Source organism: Chionomys nivalis, chromosome 7 (assembly GCF_950005125.1).
Source record: "Chionomys nivalis chromosome 7, mChiNiv1.1, whole genome shotgun sequence".
Taxonomy (NCBI): domain Eukaryota; kingdom Metazoa; phylum Chordata; class Mammalia; order Rodentia; family Cricetidae; genus Chionomys; species Chionomys nivalis.
The window spans coordinates 33,652,736-33,669,637 of NC_080092.1; the positions used below are offsets into that span (position 1 = coordinate 33,652,736).

General features: G+C 53.6%; 1 protein-coding gene across 1 annotated transcript; it reads right to left on the bottom strand.

Annotated features, from left to right (window-relative positions):
• Nucleotides 1-8,317: 8,317 nt before the first annotated feature.
• Nucleotides 8,318-16,699, bottom strand: N4bp3 (NEDD4 binding protein 3). The gene is made up of 5 exons (XM_057775265.1): nucleotides 16,120-16,699; nucleotides 11,226-11,573; nucleotides 10,461-10,964; nucleotides 9,388-9,642; nucleotides 8,318-9,283 (listed from the first exon to the last, which is right to left on the bottom strand). The coding sequence occupies exons 2-5, from the start codon at nucleotides 11,541-11,543 to the stop codon at nucleotides 8,753-8,755; spliced, it is 1,608 nt and encodes a 535-aa protein (XP_057631248.1). The 5' UTR covers nucleotides 11,544-11,573; nucleotides 16,120-16,699; the 3' UTR covers nucleotides 8,318-8,752.
• Nucleotides 16,700-16,902: the final 203 nt, after the last annotated feature.

The window sequence follows — 16,902 nt, forward strand, 5'->3', positions numbered from 1 at the left end:
CCAGAGTGCGGAATGGAATGCCCCGCCGGAGCCAGGCGGCAGTGAGCGCCTGCGCAGTGCCCGGGCGCCGCTTCCCTGCGGCCCGGAGAGAGCCCGTTTCCTCCTGCAGGAACCACCGGAGGGTGGTCCTGGGTGTCTACCGGAAGTATTAGCCGGCGTACCTGCCTATCTGGGGTTCCCAACACAACTCTTACCTTCAGTCTTAAGTCTCTAATGCCGAGACTGGGGAATCTGATGCTGGAGGAGGCAGCGAGTTCCAAACCTGTATGAACTACAAAATGATACTCCTCTGTCTCAGAAAATAACCAAATCTGAGCACTGTAGCACCTGCCTATAACCCTATAATTCTAGGAAGATCAGAAGTTCAAGAGTACATAGTGAATTAAGCCAGCCTGAACTACTTGAGACTTTATCTCAAACAAACAACAACAAAACGAAAACCAGGGCGTTGCTCAGCGGTGGAGAAGTTACAGGCGTAGGCTCCTCGGTTCATTCCCAGAACCCGAAAAAATAAAAATTTCAAGACCGTTACATGTACGTGGCCCAGTGATTAGGAATTTCCTATGATGCTTTTTGAAATACCAAATAATGTTTAAAGGAAGAGTCCTGAGGCACTGGGTAAAGTGCTTGCAGGGCAAGCATGAGGACCTGCGTTGGGATCCCTGGTGCTGTTATAACGCTGGTCCACGCCTGGTGGCGCCGGCCTGTAACTGCAGCACTGGGTTGGGTAGACACACGCGGATACCCGGGCATGCTTGCCAGCTAATGTAGCTGAAAAGCGGAGCTCCAGGCTCAGTAAGAGACCATGTCTAATACGGTGGAGAGTGATAGAACGAGAAGACCAAGATGCTCCTCTAGCCCCTATACACTTGCACAGGTCAGCACACCCGTGTACATGCGTTCACATTACACATACGCAATTTTAAGATTTTTTTTTTTTTGTCCTTGCGGCTCACCTATTCCTGTACTTCCACAGCCCCGGGACCTGCCGCAACCACATGGTGACTCACAATCATCTATAACGAGATCTGGTGCCCTCTTCTGACATACAGACAAACACACAGGCAGAACACTATACATAATAAATAAATCTTAAAAAAAAAAAAAAGATGGAGTGGGGGTTGTGTATCTACCCTAATTTAAAAGTGTGAAAGAGGGGCTGGAGAGATGGCTCAGCGGTTAAGAGCACTGCCTGCTCTTCCAAAGGTCCTGAGTTCAATTCCCAGCAACCACATGGTGGCTCACAACCATCTGTAATGAGGTCTGGTGCCCTCTTCTGGCCTGCAGGCATACAAGCAGACAGAATACTGTATAAATAATAAATAAATAAATAAATATTTAAAAAAAAAATTTAAAAGTGTGAAAGAGCCGGTTGTAGTGGCACATACTGTGAGTTTGAAGCCGAAAAAGGGGGAAGAGAACGAAGTTAGAAAAGGAGATGACCCCCCAAACTGAAAAGGACTATTTTTTTTAATCTTTTAAAAATTATTATTTTTTTCTTTTTGTTCTTTGCAGACAGGGTCTTCGGTACCCCAGACTGGCCTTGAACTCCTTGTATCAGGGAGGACATCTTTCCCTCCTGTGTCCTAGGATTACAGGTAACCATCCTGGGTCCTCCTCCAGTGCCTCTTGCCTTGGAACAGAATAAAGAAGACTCCCTTCTTTCTCATCCCCTGACAGCAGCTTCCGTTTTACTGCTGGTTTCCCTCCGGGCCATTATCGGCCCCCTCTTTAGCCTCCCCCACCTTGCACAATCTAGCTTTGTTTTCTTTACAGCCTTGGCTTGAAATCATGTGCTTGTGTTGATTCTGTCTTCTTGCCCCTATCTCCGCCTCCCCAACTTTCAGGATAAAAGCTCCATTGGGTTCAGGACTTTGTCTTCATCGCTACTAGAACAGAGCACAGAGATGCTGGGAGCTGACCAACATCCTTTGCTTATAAAAGAGGAAACTGTGGCTCACAACCTTCTGAAACACAGCAGGGAAAGGGCGGTGCAGAGTGGGCACGAACGGGCAGGGGCATCGTGGAGATGCCTGGCAATATCTCGGGAGCCTGGGTGGTCCTGGCCCCACGCGGAAGTCGCGGGGGCGAGAAATTGAATGAGCACTGCTTGGGGCGAAGAGCCAGAGCTGAAGAACCCGAGCCCCAGCAGGCAGGACCTCACAAGCTTTTTAGAACGCCCCAGGCTTTCCCACTTCCTCTCCCGGGATGCCTCACCATCAAGCAGGGTGTGAACAAAGCCAGCTTCTACAAGAACCTGGGGCGGCTCACATTAGGTCTTTGAACTTTTGTGTCTTTCTCATGAGGTCCTCACATTCTGTATTATTCTGTACTTTTCCTATGTATGAGTTTTCTTACTCGCTTGATTCTGATGCTCTTCTCCTTTTTCAGATTGTACTTTTATTTTTTGTTGGAGGAGAGTGCTTCAAAGTTGTTTCTCAGTATTTTCTTCTCTCTCTCTCTCTCTCTCTCTCTCTCTCTCTCTCTCTCTCTCTCTCTCGGAGTTAGAGTTATTTATTGGTTTTTTGAGACAAGGTTTCTCTGTGTAACAGCTCTGGTTGTCTTAGAACTCACTTTGTAAACCAGGTTGGCTTCAAACACACAGAGATCAATCTGCCTCTGCCTCCAGAGTGCTAGGATTAAAGGCATGTGCCACCACTGCCCAGAAGATTTATTTTTTAAATTAAAAAAAAAAAAAAGAAAAAAAAGAAAAGAAAAAGAGAAGCTAGAGAGATAGTTTAGTTGGTAAAGGGTTTGCCATGCGAGCTTGAGGACCTGAGTTCAATCCCTTGTGCTCACAAAAAAAAAGCTGCCTGGGGGCTGGAGAGATGGCTCAGAGGTTAAGAGCATTACCTGCTCTTCCAAAGGTCCTGAGTTCAATTCCCAGCAACCACATGGTGGCTCACAACCATCTGTAATGGGGACTGATGCCCTCCACTGGCATGCAGGCATACACACAGACAGAATATTGTATACATAATAAATAAATAAATATTAAAAAAAAAAAAGCTGCCTGTGCTCCCAGCCCAGGACTTTGAGGGCCAGTAAAGATAGCTGAAATAGTGAGCTCCAGATTCAGTGAGAGACCCTGCTTCAAAAGGGTGGAGAATGATCGAAGATTATACTATATTGACCTCTGACCTCCATATACACACAGAAACCGGAAAACCCTCAATGTCCATTTTATTTTAGAAGGTAGTGCAGGGCAATGACGGCACACGCCTTTAATCCCAGCACTCATGAGGCAGAGGCAGGTGTATCTTTGAGTTCAAAGCCAGCCTGGTCTACAGAGTGAGTTCCGGGACAGACAGAGCTACATAAAGAAACCCCGTCTCAAAATAACAACAACAAAAAGTGAGGTTCCTTCTTTAAACATTAAGGAGCTCAAGCTGGTGACTGTAAACACCAAGTCTGGATCCTCTGTGTTGCACAGCTTGTACACACCCATCTCCTTCACTCAGGGACGCCTGTGCCAGCTCACCTGGCAAACTCTCCAGGCATGCATCCCTCTTTTGAGCTCAGGCAGGATGCTGTGTTCCTAGAACTCATCCCATACTTCCTGCTACCTCCAAGTCCAAATTCATCTGGGGATGCCCCTCCACACTGCTCAGAAATGCACCTTTCTGACCCAGTGAAGGTTGGTTTGGCCTTCCCAGCCCTTGGGGAGCCCCACCTCATTGCTTAGAATGAACAAACTGCTCTCCTCCAGAGTCCCAGAGAGCCTCACCTCTTAGGACATACGCCTCTTTTGCCTCATGAATTATACTCTTGGGTTGAGGATGTAGCACTTGGCAGAGTATTCTTTAACAGGAAGCCTCGGGTGCAGTTCTCAGCAGTACTTACGCCAGATGTGATGCTGCCACTGAGAAGATGGACACATGAAATCAGGAAGATCAGAAGTTCAGGTCAGGGCTGGATCTGTGGTTAAAAGCATGGACTGCTCTTGCAGAGACGCCAATTCAGTCACCAATACCCACACTGGTCAACTCGCAACCACCGGTAACTGCAGCTCCAAGGGCTCTGATGCCTTCTGTCTCCTCAGGCATTCGTACACCCATGCACAGACAGCTATACACATGTACTCAAAACATAAATAACAAATAAACCCAGGCGGTAGTGGTGCACTCGGCAGAGGTAGGTGGATCTGTGACCAGCGTGGTCTACAGAGTGAGCTCAAGGACAGTCAAAGTACGCAGAGAAATACTGCCTGGGGTGGGGAGTATTCTGGATTATCTTTCCTCTACTTAAAAAAGTATAGTTTTTATGTGTGTAGGTGCTTCCCTATATGATTGTATTATCGTGTGCATACAGTGCCTGTGGAGGCAAGAAGAGGGCATCAGATTCCTTGGACCTGGCGTTCCAGGTGGTTTTGAGCCACCTTATAGGTACTGGGACTAAAACCTGGGTCCTCTGGAAGAGCCAGCCAGGTTTCTTCTGCTGAGTCATCTCTTCAGCCCCGTGTCCTCTTTTTTTTTTTTTTTTTTTTTTATTTTAAAGATTTATTTATTTATTATGTATACAACTTTCTGCCTCCATGTATACCCACACACCAGAGGAGGGCGCCAGATCTCATTACAGATGGTTTGGAGCCACCATGTGGTTGCTGGGAATTGAACTCAGGACCTCTGGAAGAGCGGACGGTGCTCTTAACCACTGAGCCATCTCTCCAGCCCCCCGTGTCCTCTTCATCCCCTGCCAGGCCCTGCTATCTGAAACAGCATTCACTAGTGTAGGCATGTCTTCATCCTCCCCCTAGTACACACATTGTCTTCCTCACATGTGAACTGCATTTGGCCCAAGGTCTGAATGGTGACTTAGTGCTAGAGCCTTGAACTTGGCACTGACTTGATCTAGAGCCAGTGCCTATGAATAGCTCCAAGTCAAAACATTTCCCAAGCGCTCACCTCAAAACCATACTAGTTAGTGGGGGAGTCTGGTCACCTTTACTTCCATATTCTACCTCTCTGGCTCCCACCTCCTGGGGCTAGAGCCAGAGCAGTCTGAAGGAAAATGGAGGTTACACCTGCTTTGGCAATGCTCACAGCCCAGTTGAAGAAACACCTGATAGAGGCTGGGCAGTGGTGGTGCACACCTTTTATTTCAGCACTTGGGAGGCAGAGGCAGGTGGATTTCTGTGAGTTTGAGGTCAGCCTGGTCCACAGAGCAAGTTCCAGGACAGGCTCTAAAGCTACACAGAGTAAACCCTGTCTCGAAAACCAAACCAAACCAACACCACCAGTCTCTACCAGGCATGGGGGGCTCTGGGAAGCAGCATCCAGGTGCTATTCTATGTGGTACCTCGAACACAGAGCTCAACCAGGGGAACCCCAGCTACCTTCCCGGCCAAGTCTAGGACCTGCTCAAGCCCCCTCTTCTTTCATCCCCCAAAGGCTCCATAAAGTAGCATCTCCTCCCCATGTAAACTTGGTCTGGGTCAGGACAGACAAGAAGGAACTCTCCAGAGAGCCAAGAGGTGCTGCCAAGATCACTGAAGTTGGAAGGTCCTAAAAGGCTGTTGTTATTTAAGTGACAGGCCAAGAGAAAGATACACTGGCTGAACAGGGAGCCAAGAAATAGAGTTGGAGATAGTGTGACGTTCTCTCTACATTTTCACATAGAACTGGCTGGTCCAGGGGTTCTTCAGAGGCACCAGGGATGGGCTTCTTCAGGAACTGTGACAGTGACTTCTATGACCAGCTGGCTCCAGAGCCACCCAGCCTGCTTGGGGACCAGAGAACTGGTTTGCCAAGAACGGATGAGCTAACAAGAGATCTGGTTCTGGGCTGCCCTCCCCCTTTACATATGGGCCTGGCCTTGGTTTCTGGCACCACTGCCAAGTTTTGGTACCGCCCACCCACCCCCGCTGGCTCTACTGGCCAGCCCAGGTCGTAATTGCTGGGTGGGGAAGCGCACTGTGGAGTGGGTACACCAAAAGGTGGGCACATGGGCACCTGGCCGACTGGCTCCTGGCTCTGCTGAGGAAGTAACTCAGACTTCAGGCTAACACCTGACCTGTTAGGGGGAGAACTTCCAGACTACTAGCCTAGAGACTTGCATTTGCACGAACCTATGAAGTGGAAGTGGGTACCATGGTCTGTGGGGATTGGCTTGCCTAACTCACTTCTGCTTTCCCTTGGATGAGGCCCATTGCTCAGGTGTGGGTGAATGTGTGCTTGTCTCAGCCACTCTAGGGAACTATCTGGGATGCAAGGTCTCCCTAGCTTTGCAAGTACAAAGGAAGGAACAGTTGGGAAGACATGGAGAGAATCAGGAAGCACTCCTGGCTTCCCCCCAGGAGCTGGCTTTTAGGAACAGGGCCCCAAACACACCCCCTTGGCCACACCTACTACCCCAAGCCCATCTACACATACACCTGCCACTCACAGATCATAAACACAGCATCCCCGCAACAGACAATTCACACCCAATCCTCCACCCTTGAAAAGGTGGGGCCCATCATTCAGGTGTCACAGCCCATAGCCGGTCATCTAAACACTGGCACCTACTTGCTGGGTGTCAGAGGCACACAGGCATGGGCTGATATCTAAAGTTCTGTGACAGGAGGCAAAAAACTGGGCAGGTAGATCTCTGTGAGTTCAAGGTCAGCCTGGCAATATATCGAGTCCCAGGACAATTAGTGCCACACATTAAGACCCTGTCTCAAAAATAAAATATGGTCTACAAAGCAAATTCCAACACAGTCAGGACTGTTACACAGAAAAACCCTGCCCGAAAAAAACAAAAACAATAAAACAAAACAAAAACAAAAATGGCTATGATCTCCCCTGGAAGCACACTGAATTTGCCTTGTGTCTCCAAGACCTGAAGGACCCAACAGAACACTAGGCAGAAAGTTAAGTCTGTAGCCACTATTTCCATGTTGTATCTGTAACAAGGTGATGTCTCTCTAAAGAAGTGGTTCTCGGCCGGGCAGTGGTGGCGCATGCCTTTAATCCCAGCACTCGGGAGGCAGAGGCAGGCGGATTTCTGTGAGTTCGAGACCAGCCTGGTCTACAAGCGCTAGTTCCAGGACAGGCTCCAAAACCACAGAGAAACCCTGTCTCAAAAAACAAAAAAACAAACAAAAAAAAAAGAAGTGGTTCTCAATCTCTGAGTTTAAACCCGTTTGTGGGGGATGGGTGTCAACTACTCTTTCATAGGGATCACCAAGACCATTGGAAAACACAGATACAATTCATAACAGTAGCAAAATTAGTTATGAAGCAGCAACAAAAATAATTTTATGGTTGGGGGTCACCACAACATGAGGAACTGTACTAAAGAATTGAGGAATTAGGAAGGCTGAGAACCACTGCTCTAGAGGAAGGGAGCCCAAAGTGGAGGTGCATGCCTATAATCCCTGCATTTGGGAGGCAGGGGCAGGAGTCTGAGTTCAAAGCCAGCCTGGGCTACATTGGGAGACACTGTCTAAAGTGAGGCAAAAAGAAAGCAGGCAGCCTAAGGTGTATGTAGCATGGGTCTAAAATTCCAGCACTTGGGCAGCAGAATCACTCAAAGGCAAGCCTGGTTTACACAGGATTCCATGCTAAGTTTGGTCTATGCAGCAAAACCCTGATGGGCTTGGGGAGGGAAGTAAGGTAGGTAAGGAAGCAGGCAGAGGTATCAGCTGAATCAGTCACTAACCCAAGGGGAGCAAAGCCCTTAGGATGCACGACACAGCTAAGGTAGGGGTGGCTGAGGGTTTCAGAGGACCTGGGATCAGCTTTAGCTGGAAGCAGAGGTTTAAAGGGTCAGTTTTGAGCAGGTACAGAATGAGGGACTCCTCCCAACACAAATCAGATCTTCTGCATAAATCAAATACCCCACAGGCTACTGCCTATGGAAATGACCCAGTTCCTGCACCTGCCTCTGGCCCCTGGCCATGGAGGGAGGGGCACACCACAGCTGGAGGTGGCAGAGCCCACAGGAGCTTTTACATGTTATGGAGGAAGCTGCCTTGAGCCCGCTCCAAACCCAGCGGCTGCCTGGGCGCCCAGGGTCTAGACATCCCACGAGAACACTTCGTGTTCTGCAAATGCCTCCGTCGACCAATCCTTTTGTTTCCCTTGTATTGTTTCTTCTCAAACATCCGATGGTGCTGAAGAAAGGGGCTGCAGCCCACACAGTAGCTAAGGACTGTGTGGTAGGGAAGCAAGGAATAACACTCCTCCATCCTCCAACACACACGATCAGACACTGCACAGGGCACACTCTTCCCACGACCATGACCACGGAAAGAGCTGCAGCCTAGGCCCAAGGCCTACCAAGGCCTGGAACACTGATCAACCAGGATCTTCTGGACTCAGGCCAAGGACAATGTTATCAACTGGGCCTCCTCATAAAAAATGTGCTTTTATTGTGGAGGAGGCTAGTCTTCCCACCCCGGCTCCTTCCATGGAGGACCTCAGACCAGGTCTCCAGCCACCCACCCTTGCTCCTGCCCTTCCGCATCCTGGGGCTGAGGCTTCGATGGCTCCAACCTACTTCTTTACTGGGCCACACCCACTGTAGGGAGCAGGGCTGGGCCCTGCCTGGGTCTGTTTCTCTGCCAGCAAGACTTTGCCATAGCTTCTAGAGCAGGTACCCCATCCTAGCCCATTGCCTGCAGGAGCCCTCCTCTGGGTGGGTCTCCCATCCCTGAACTGGCCTTTACAGATTCTGCCTCAGCCCAGAGCAAGGGAGGCAAGGGAGGAGCCTGCCATCTCAGGCTATCTTCTGGCAGCATGCCTGCTGTCAGCACATTTGGCCAGTGTCAGATTTTGGAGGACTCCAGCCGGGGACTCCAGGGTGTAGGGGGCTCCCGCAGCACCCGCAGCTCCTGTTCGAGTGCCTGGTTCCGCCGGTACATGTCCATGTAGCCCCCCTGGATTTCTCGCTGGTAGCGCAGCACCCTCTCCTTTTCCTCCTGCCAAGTCTGCCGCTCCTGCTCGAAGCGCAGCGCCTGCTCCTGGCCACGAAGCCGCTCTTGCAGCAGCTCCGCCCGCAGCTGCTCGGCGGCCCCTTCGCTGGCTTCACTGCCTCCTGCCTCTCCTAGCAGTCCCCGGCTCTTGCAGTCATCTGTCTCGCAGATGCCTGGAGCTTCCTCCCGAGGCGCCTGCTCTTGCAGGCTGCGCACTGCCTCCCGCAGCCGAGCCAGCTCAGCGTCCTGAGCCTGGGCTTGTGCCCTGCTGCCCCGAAGTTGCGTCTTCAGACTGAAGATCTCAGCCAGCTTCTGTGCCAGCTCTGCCTGGGCTTCCCGAAGCTGCTGTTTCAACAGGCTAATCTCCGCGGTCTTCTGGCACACCTGAGGGTAGGGACAAATCGTGAGCACAGTATGACACTGGGGTCGGCTGCAGGGGAGAGGCAACAGGGCGATGAGAACAGGCATCAGCCTATGATGTGTCCTACCTCCCATCGGGCTTCCTCCTCTGGCCGGGCATTAGGGTCAGCCTCCACTTGGGGACCAGAGGTCCGAGGCTCTGGTGCCAGGCCCTGTTGAGCCCGCAGCTCCTTGCGCAGGCGCCGCTGCTCCTGTTGGGCCATAAACAGCTGCAGCTGAAGGTTGCGCTCGCTGCGCTCAGCTTTCTGGGCCACTTCATGCAGCCGTTCCACGTACAGACGCTTCAGTTCAGACAACCATAACCGCTGGCGCTCCTCTAGCACCTGCGGAGGGGAAAAGGAACTGGTTAGTGGTGGGCACAGCCTTGCTCAGATTTCCACAGCTGGCCTGCCCTCTAAAAACAATGCTCACTTGTGCCCAAGGCCTGCCATTACTAATGTCTTATGCACCTAGGCCACAGAGCCCAGAGTCCCGACCACATGTACTTCAAACCCAAAGAGGCTCTCCACAGATAGTGTTACTAATACAAGATCCTCAGAGAGGCTGCCTGGCTCCCTCCTACACAATTCCCAGGACCAAAGTCACAGGGCATCCCTGATGTGTAGTTGAGGGATAGCTAAGAGTAGAATTCTCTTTCTTTTCAGTGCTAATCTAACCTAGGGTCTCACACTTGCTAGGCAAGCACACTACCACTGAGTTATAGCCCAGCCTACAAGTGTCTTTTTTTGTCTTCCTCTAAGAGCAATAGGAGCTGTGCAGTGGTGGCACATGCCTTTAATCCAGCACTCAGGAGGCAGAGGCAGGCGGATCTCTGTGAGTTCGAGGCCAGCCTGGTCTACAAGAGCTAGTTCCAGGACAGGCTCTAAAGCAACAGAGTAAACCGTCTCGAAAAACAAACGAAAAGAAAAGGCTGGTTAAGAGCGAGGGGAGAAAGGGTGCCATCAGGGGCGTAAACTCTGATCTCACTGCTCCGGTCCCATCCTCTGCTGCCTCTGACATATGGCTGCCCCCCAATATCACACTATGCTTAGGCCTTGTTCATGGTTTGTCCCCACCCCCAGCTGTGCCAGCTGTCAGAAGTTAATCTGCCCTATATCTCAATGCCAAGGAACAAACCAAGCCAGGGCAGGGGCTCCCTCACCTGAGTAAAGGGGTTAGAGACATCCTGGTCACTGAGGTCCCTCTTGAGTTCCTCACAGGTCTCAGGCAACACGGCTACCTCCTCACCAGTGGGACAGGAAAACTCATACGGGGGAGGTGGCTCAGGCAGGCAGCTCAGTACAGCCAGAGGTCCAGACTCCTTGGGGCTCCTTGAAGCACGGTCCAATGAGCCCCCAAGGTGATTAATGTGGCCCAAGGAGGAGCTGAAGGGGCTGGAGCCAGTGCCTGGACTACGGCCCCCACTGGAAGAGTCCGAAAGGCTGGGCTCAGGGCCACCTTCATCTAAGCTGAGGGCATGAAGCAACTGTGCACGGGCTTGACTGGCCCGAGGCCCAGGACTCAGAGGTGGGTGGCAGGCCAGCGTGTGCAGACTGCCATTGCTTCGCCACAACTTCTGCCCCTTGTGGGCTGCCAGGCTCTGCATGGACAGGAAGCCTTTCCCAGTGCCCACAGGAGACTTGAACACAGACGGACGGATTCGGCACTGTCAGGAAGAGAATGCAGGCGTGAGTTGAGCTGGCCACTCTTTTCTGCCTACCTGATGTCCCTCGGGATCCCCTCTGAGAATACAGGGCACACATCACAGGGAGGTCACAGGGAGGCAGTGATCATGCTTCAGGCTGGCCCAAATGGAGCAGACTTCACACACCTCAGCCTGCCCTCGCCTACCGTCAGGGCCTCCTGGCTAACCACCCCAACATCAAGGTCTCCAAGTTGGGCCCAATCCCCCACAGCAGAGATGCACCTTGTCAAAGCGACCCCGCTCAGGCAGGGAAGTCTTGCTGAAGTCACCGGCCCGAGGATGCTCCCGGTAGTAGAGGGTGGCATAGTCCGGCTCATTCCGAGGTGCTCGCTTGCCGCTCTTGCCGTCCTTCTTGGGGAGATGCAGGTAGCTGAAGAGTTCGCGCTGGCCCAAGCCTTTCCGGAGGAGCCCGTCAGCCTGCCGGGAGCCCCGGGACCCAGCCAGAGCGGCACGAAGTTCTTCAGGGGAAAAGTCCTGCCGTTCCAACAGGCTGCCTACGCTGCCCATGGCAATGCCGGCAGGGCCTGAGGCCGTGGCCATGAAGGTTCAGCAGGGCACAGGCAGCTGATTCTGGGAATCAGAAGGCTCCATTAGTGGCAGATGGGCACTCAGTACCAAAGTCCCCAGATGCTCTAAAACCAGACACTTGCCATCTGTTGGTTCCCCAGGTTGCCCAGGCCCAGCAGAGGCAAATACGCATGAATGGGACAGGACTCCCAGGATGGCCAAGGGAAAGGGACACCGAACACGATGTCAGACTAAGTCGCTTCCACCGCGACACCTGAAGGAACAGCTCCAGACAGGGGTCTGGTGTGCAACGCAGAGGCAAGGCAGGAAAGGGGAGGCCCTCAAGCAGTAGGATGGGGCCCCCCAAACTGGGCCAGCAAAGGGTGGAGGGTGAATTCAGGCACTGTCTGACCCATGACTCTGCTTACTTCTGACAGGTTCTCCACCAAATTTGTGGTATGGGGAGCAAGCATGGTGAACCAGGGCTGAAGGAGGTCTGTTTCTGTCTTCTCAGGGGGGAAGCCCCTCTTCTCTCAAAGGGTAAGAAGTGTCTCCCGCCCCAGGAAACATCTGGAGTGGGCGGGGCTTGGGGGAATACAGTGGGAGGGACATAAACAGGAAAGGCCCAAGGGGAGGAAGGATGGTGATACACACAGGAAGGGCCTAAGGGGAGGAACAATGGCTCCAGTTTCCGGAACAGGTGTTGAGGCCCAGGCAATGATGGGAGGCAGAGGGAAGAAGCAGCCATTCTCTGTAATGCCACTGGGTTCTGCTGTTAGCTATCACCAGCCAGGTCCCCAGGACCTGGATGCTAGCAGCTGTGACCTTAGCTGTGCCTAACCGCTGTGAGCCTTGTCTTCCTTGGGAGCAGAAAGGCAGTGACAGACAACATTTATCACTTAGGGATACTGAAAGGAAGGGGTAAGATAACTCACCAGGCACCTAGTCCAGGCCTGGCCTGAAGCCATGGTCAACACAGAATACCCGCGGCTGAGCTTAGTCACCCGCTTCAACTCCACACCAGGGGACCGAGCTGATGGACTGTCTCTCACATGCTCTAGGGTCCGACACTCTAGAGACTGGTGCCTGCGCCACACCCATCGCCTGGCATACGGTAAGGGCAAACAACTGGCAGTGAATGGCACCTTTTCTGCCTCCCACCCACCCACACACAGCTGCTCCCAATGCCAAGCAGATGCCTGGCAGGCAGGCTGCCACTGGGAGTACCCACCACCACCCACCCAATACACTTCCGGGACACCCACTCCCACCCCAAACAATGGTGGTTAGGAGGCTCCATCCTCAACCATTTCCAGGCTTTGTGTTTAGGGAAGACAGAGCTCTCTCTGGTAGAGAGAGGGCAGGCCTTGTCCCTACCCCACTCTATAGCCCTCAACTGCACCCTTATAACTTTATTATACCACTCAAAGTGGGGTGCCAGCCTGAGTTTGGACCCCCTGCCCAGGCACACTGAACAGAGGGATGTCACAAGCCATGTAAATTCAAGAGATTCAACCAGGTTATGGGATTGCCGGGGCTAAGGCAGTAACATGGCACTCTGTAGACTCTCAAGGAGACTATGGGTCCAGGAGCCCCTCCTTTTAAGAGGCAAGTTCTTGGAGACTCACAGAGCTAACCAGTATGAGGACACATGGGATCCCGATGCCGGGGCTGCCAAGTGTCTAGCAGGACTAGGATGTCACCCACAACCAAAAGAACTAGGATGGGGTCACTTTGCCTCCTCATTCAACACTGCCTCGCCCTGACAAGCCTATCCATGAGACGTCACTGCGCAGGAGATGTTCTGCTGCTACTCAAGGAACGCGATCATCTCCAGCTATCCCTCTCTCCCTCCCCGGGGGCCCTAGATGCCTGCCTCTGCATCTGGCCTTGCCTTCCTTACCTCTGTCGGGATAATTGACAGAGGGGCAACAGGGGTGAAAGGGCTTTGTGAACGGTTAAGTCCCGTGTGGCCAGGAGTTGGGAACATTGCCAAACATGCCCACTTCACTCCAGACACACATATCCTTCCTCTGACAGATACTCACTGCCACTCCCAGGAGAAAAAACTGACACTCCACGACACCCGCCAAAGGGTCGCGGGTCCAGGGATGAACCAGCGTGGCCACACGCCACAACTACGTATATGGCTTTATACAGAACACAGAGCGTATCAGTCTCACAGAGAAACGTGTGTTAGGACAGTCCAGCAGCAGACAGTACCCTCTGTACAGGTCACTCACCGTCCACCCACCTAGACAAGGTCTGCCCCATCAGGAGGGCTGAGGCCCTAGGCCACCCAGGTCTCAGTCTGGAGACAAACCCCTTTCCTGAAAAACCCAACCTACCTCTGCCCCTCCCCCAACACGCACATTCCTTCCCCCGTTGCTTAGAAGCCTTGAGATTGCCTGCTCAGACCAGGGCAGCTGTGCAGGCTCTCTATGGCCTGTGATTTGGTTGGTGGGGGTGGAGAGAGATGGTAAATGTCTCACAGACAGAGGAGGATCAGAGCAGAAAGAGTGGGTGCCTGGGCTGTGCTGCCATGTAGGGTACCTATCTCTCGCTCTCTCTTTTCTTTTCTTTTTTTTTTTTTGATTTTTCGAGACAGGATTTCTCTGTAGCTTTTTGGTTAGACCAGGCTGGCCTCGAACCCACAGAGATCAGCCTGCCTCTGCCTCCAGAGTGCTGGGATTAAAGGCGTGCGCCACCACCGCCCCGCTCGCTCTCTCTTTTTAAGACAGGGTTTCTCTGTAGCTTTGGAGCCTGTCCTAGAACTTGCTCTGTAGTACAGGCTGGCCTCGAACTCACAGAGATCCATCTGCCTCTGCCTCCAGAGTGCTGGGATTAAAGGCACGCACCACCACCGCCAGGCTAGAGTACCTATCTTAATGCCCAGAGGCTTCATTCCTGCCTTGCTCTGCCCCAAGGTTGGATAGCAGTGCAGAAATCCCTAAATAGAAGTACACAGTGGGACACCCCAGCACCAGGCCCTTGGTACCTCTTCAAAACACACCCGAGAGGTGAATGCGGTTATTTTTTGCTTCACAAGAGGAAACACAAGGAGATGAGGAGGTAAAATGATGTGACCAAGGTCATGTTCAGCTGCATAGGAGGAAGTGCCCTGGCTTCCTAGACGCAGCTTTCCTTCCATTTCCTTTGGCTTGGGGCACCTCAGCCTCCGTGTGGTGGCAGGAGTACTGTCAGACTGAACTGCCATTATTAGTCCCACCAGAGTGCCCCAGAGGAGGGTCACACCACCTGCTGGGGGGGGGGGATCAGCCCTTCTGAGGGGTGTGTCTGCAGCTGCCCTAAAGGAATGAGCCTGGAATGTCCCAACTCCAAAAATGGGGACAGCCTGAGAGGGGGTGGGGGTGGCTGGCATACCCTGGCCCCTTGGCAGAATTATTGCAATTTGCTTAACACACAGTGCTCCAGGGTTTCTCAGCTCTTCTATTTCATAATGTCACATCATCCCCACAGCAGTCGGTGGACACAGACAGGGCAGTAAGGATCCTATTTAGAAATAGGCTTGGATGGAGGAATGAGTCGCCTAAGACCCCACTCTGAGGGCCAATCTGTATCCCCACAGTAAAGTCCTCTATACTACACCCAGCTGTCCCAGCTAGGGGTCACCTTCCACCGGCACACACAGCTGTGTAGCCTGCCCAGCCCCCATGCTTGTTCCTCCCAAGGACGCTTACGGCTAGGCTGGGTGGGATGCAACTTCACCCCCTCCCAGGGATCTCTCCTAGCCCATCCTGGGGGAATAGGGTAGGAAGAAATAGTGGAAGTGGGCGCTGGCTTAGGGACGCTAAGCTCTGGAAAGTGCTAGAGGCGGTGTCGGGAGCTGGCTGGTCGCTTTCATTCACAGTCTCGCACATACACACCCACACGCAGCCAGTGGCAGAGGAGCCCTGCTTGGGAGAGCCTGGAAGGAGGCTGATCACCAGGTCCAGGAGGGCCTCCCGCCTCTGCTCCCTCCTAGGGATAGTCATGCCCAATATGTATCTTTTAGGTGGAATGTCGCACGCCCCCATCTGAATAGAGCCAGGGTCCCGGTCCTCACTTTTGTGAAAGGCTGTGGTCAGAACTGGAACAGAGTCCCGGACCTTGGGACATCCCCCTATCCGCAGGTCCCCAGCCAAGGACCAGACAAGGCAAGGGGCTGGGGCAGGAAGAGGATACCTTGTGGGAGAGGGCAGGTGAGCGGTGTCCCCGGGAAGGCGGCAAAGAAGACAGGTTGGCCGCCCCGGAGAAACTACGCCCGGGTAGGCAGTGGAGGAAGCGAGAGATCCCAGAATTGCTGGAGGCCCCAGAGCTACCCAGGGGGGCGGGGTGGGGTGCCCATATCCCGCCCGCCGTCTGCCGGGCCTGCCTGGAGCTGCCGCAGGGGGCGGAGGCCGAGGTCAGACTCCTGCGCCAAGGGCGCCTGCCCCTTCTAGCTGCGGCGCAGGGGTCTCGGACGAAGCTCCACGGAAAGCCCTTTTACAGGTTAGCCTCGTGCGCGGGAGCGGAGGGCACCGGGACTAGCACTGCATCCTCCCACCCTTCCACCCTGCCCCGCGCCGGGGTCCCAGAGCGACCTCGGCGACCTGCCCAGCCCACTTACCATGCTGGCGCCGAGGATCTCAGGGCGCGCTGCAGTCCCTGACTCGGTCCCGAACCTTTCTCTTCGCACGCTCTTCGGGCAGGCGCGGGAGCCGGATCGGCAGGCAGAGGACGCGCTGGGCGACAGTCTTGTGTTGGCCCCAGAGGCGGAGGGAAAACCCGGCCTGACTCACCCGCCCGGCGCGAGCCCCAGAGCCCAGCCCGGCCCCCGGATGTGGGGGGCGGGCACCGGCGCCGCCCCCGAGAGACCTGAGCCCCGCCCCGGCTCACGGGTGCAGCGGGCCAGGTCCCCCGGTGTGCGATCACTTGGTCGCTTGCGTGCAGCAGCTCCGCAAACCCGGCTCCGGCCGAGGCTCCTGAGCCCGCGCCTCCCGGCTGCTCCTCCTCCTCCAGCTCCGAGCCTCGCCCGCCTCGCTCGCTCGGTTTCCTTCCAGAACCAGCTTCCAAACTGGTGCGCTGAGGTGGGGCGGTCACGTCTCTGCTTCTGGCCGCCTCTTTCTCAGGTAAGCACCACTTTCCTCCTTTGACACTAAACCCAAGTAGCAGCGCTCTGAGAGCCGAAGAGACGTGTAGTCTGGCGTCTCCAGTGGTTGGCAGCTGGACTGGGGGCAAGGCTTTTATTCTGGAGGGAGGTTAGTTTGTCTCCGACGCCTTCTAGGGGCGGCAGGTTCAGATGCCTTCAGGGGCCAGACCGATAATGTAAATGAGTCACATGGGCTGGGTAAGGCTGTAGCGGTTCGGAAACAGAAGGCTGGACACCCAAACACCAAGTTCAGGAAGTTAG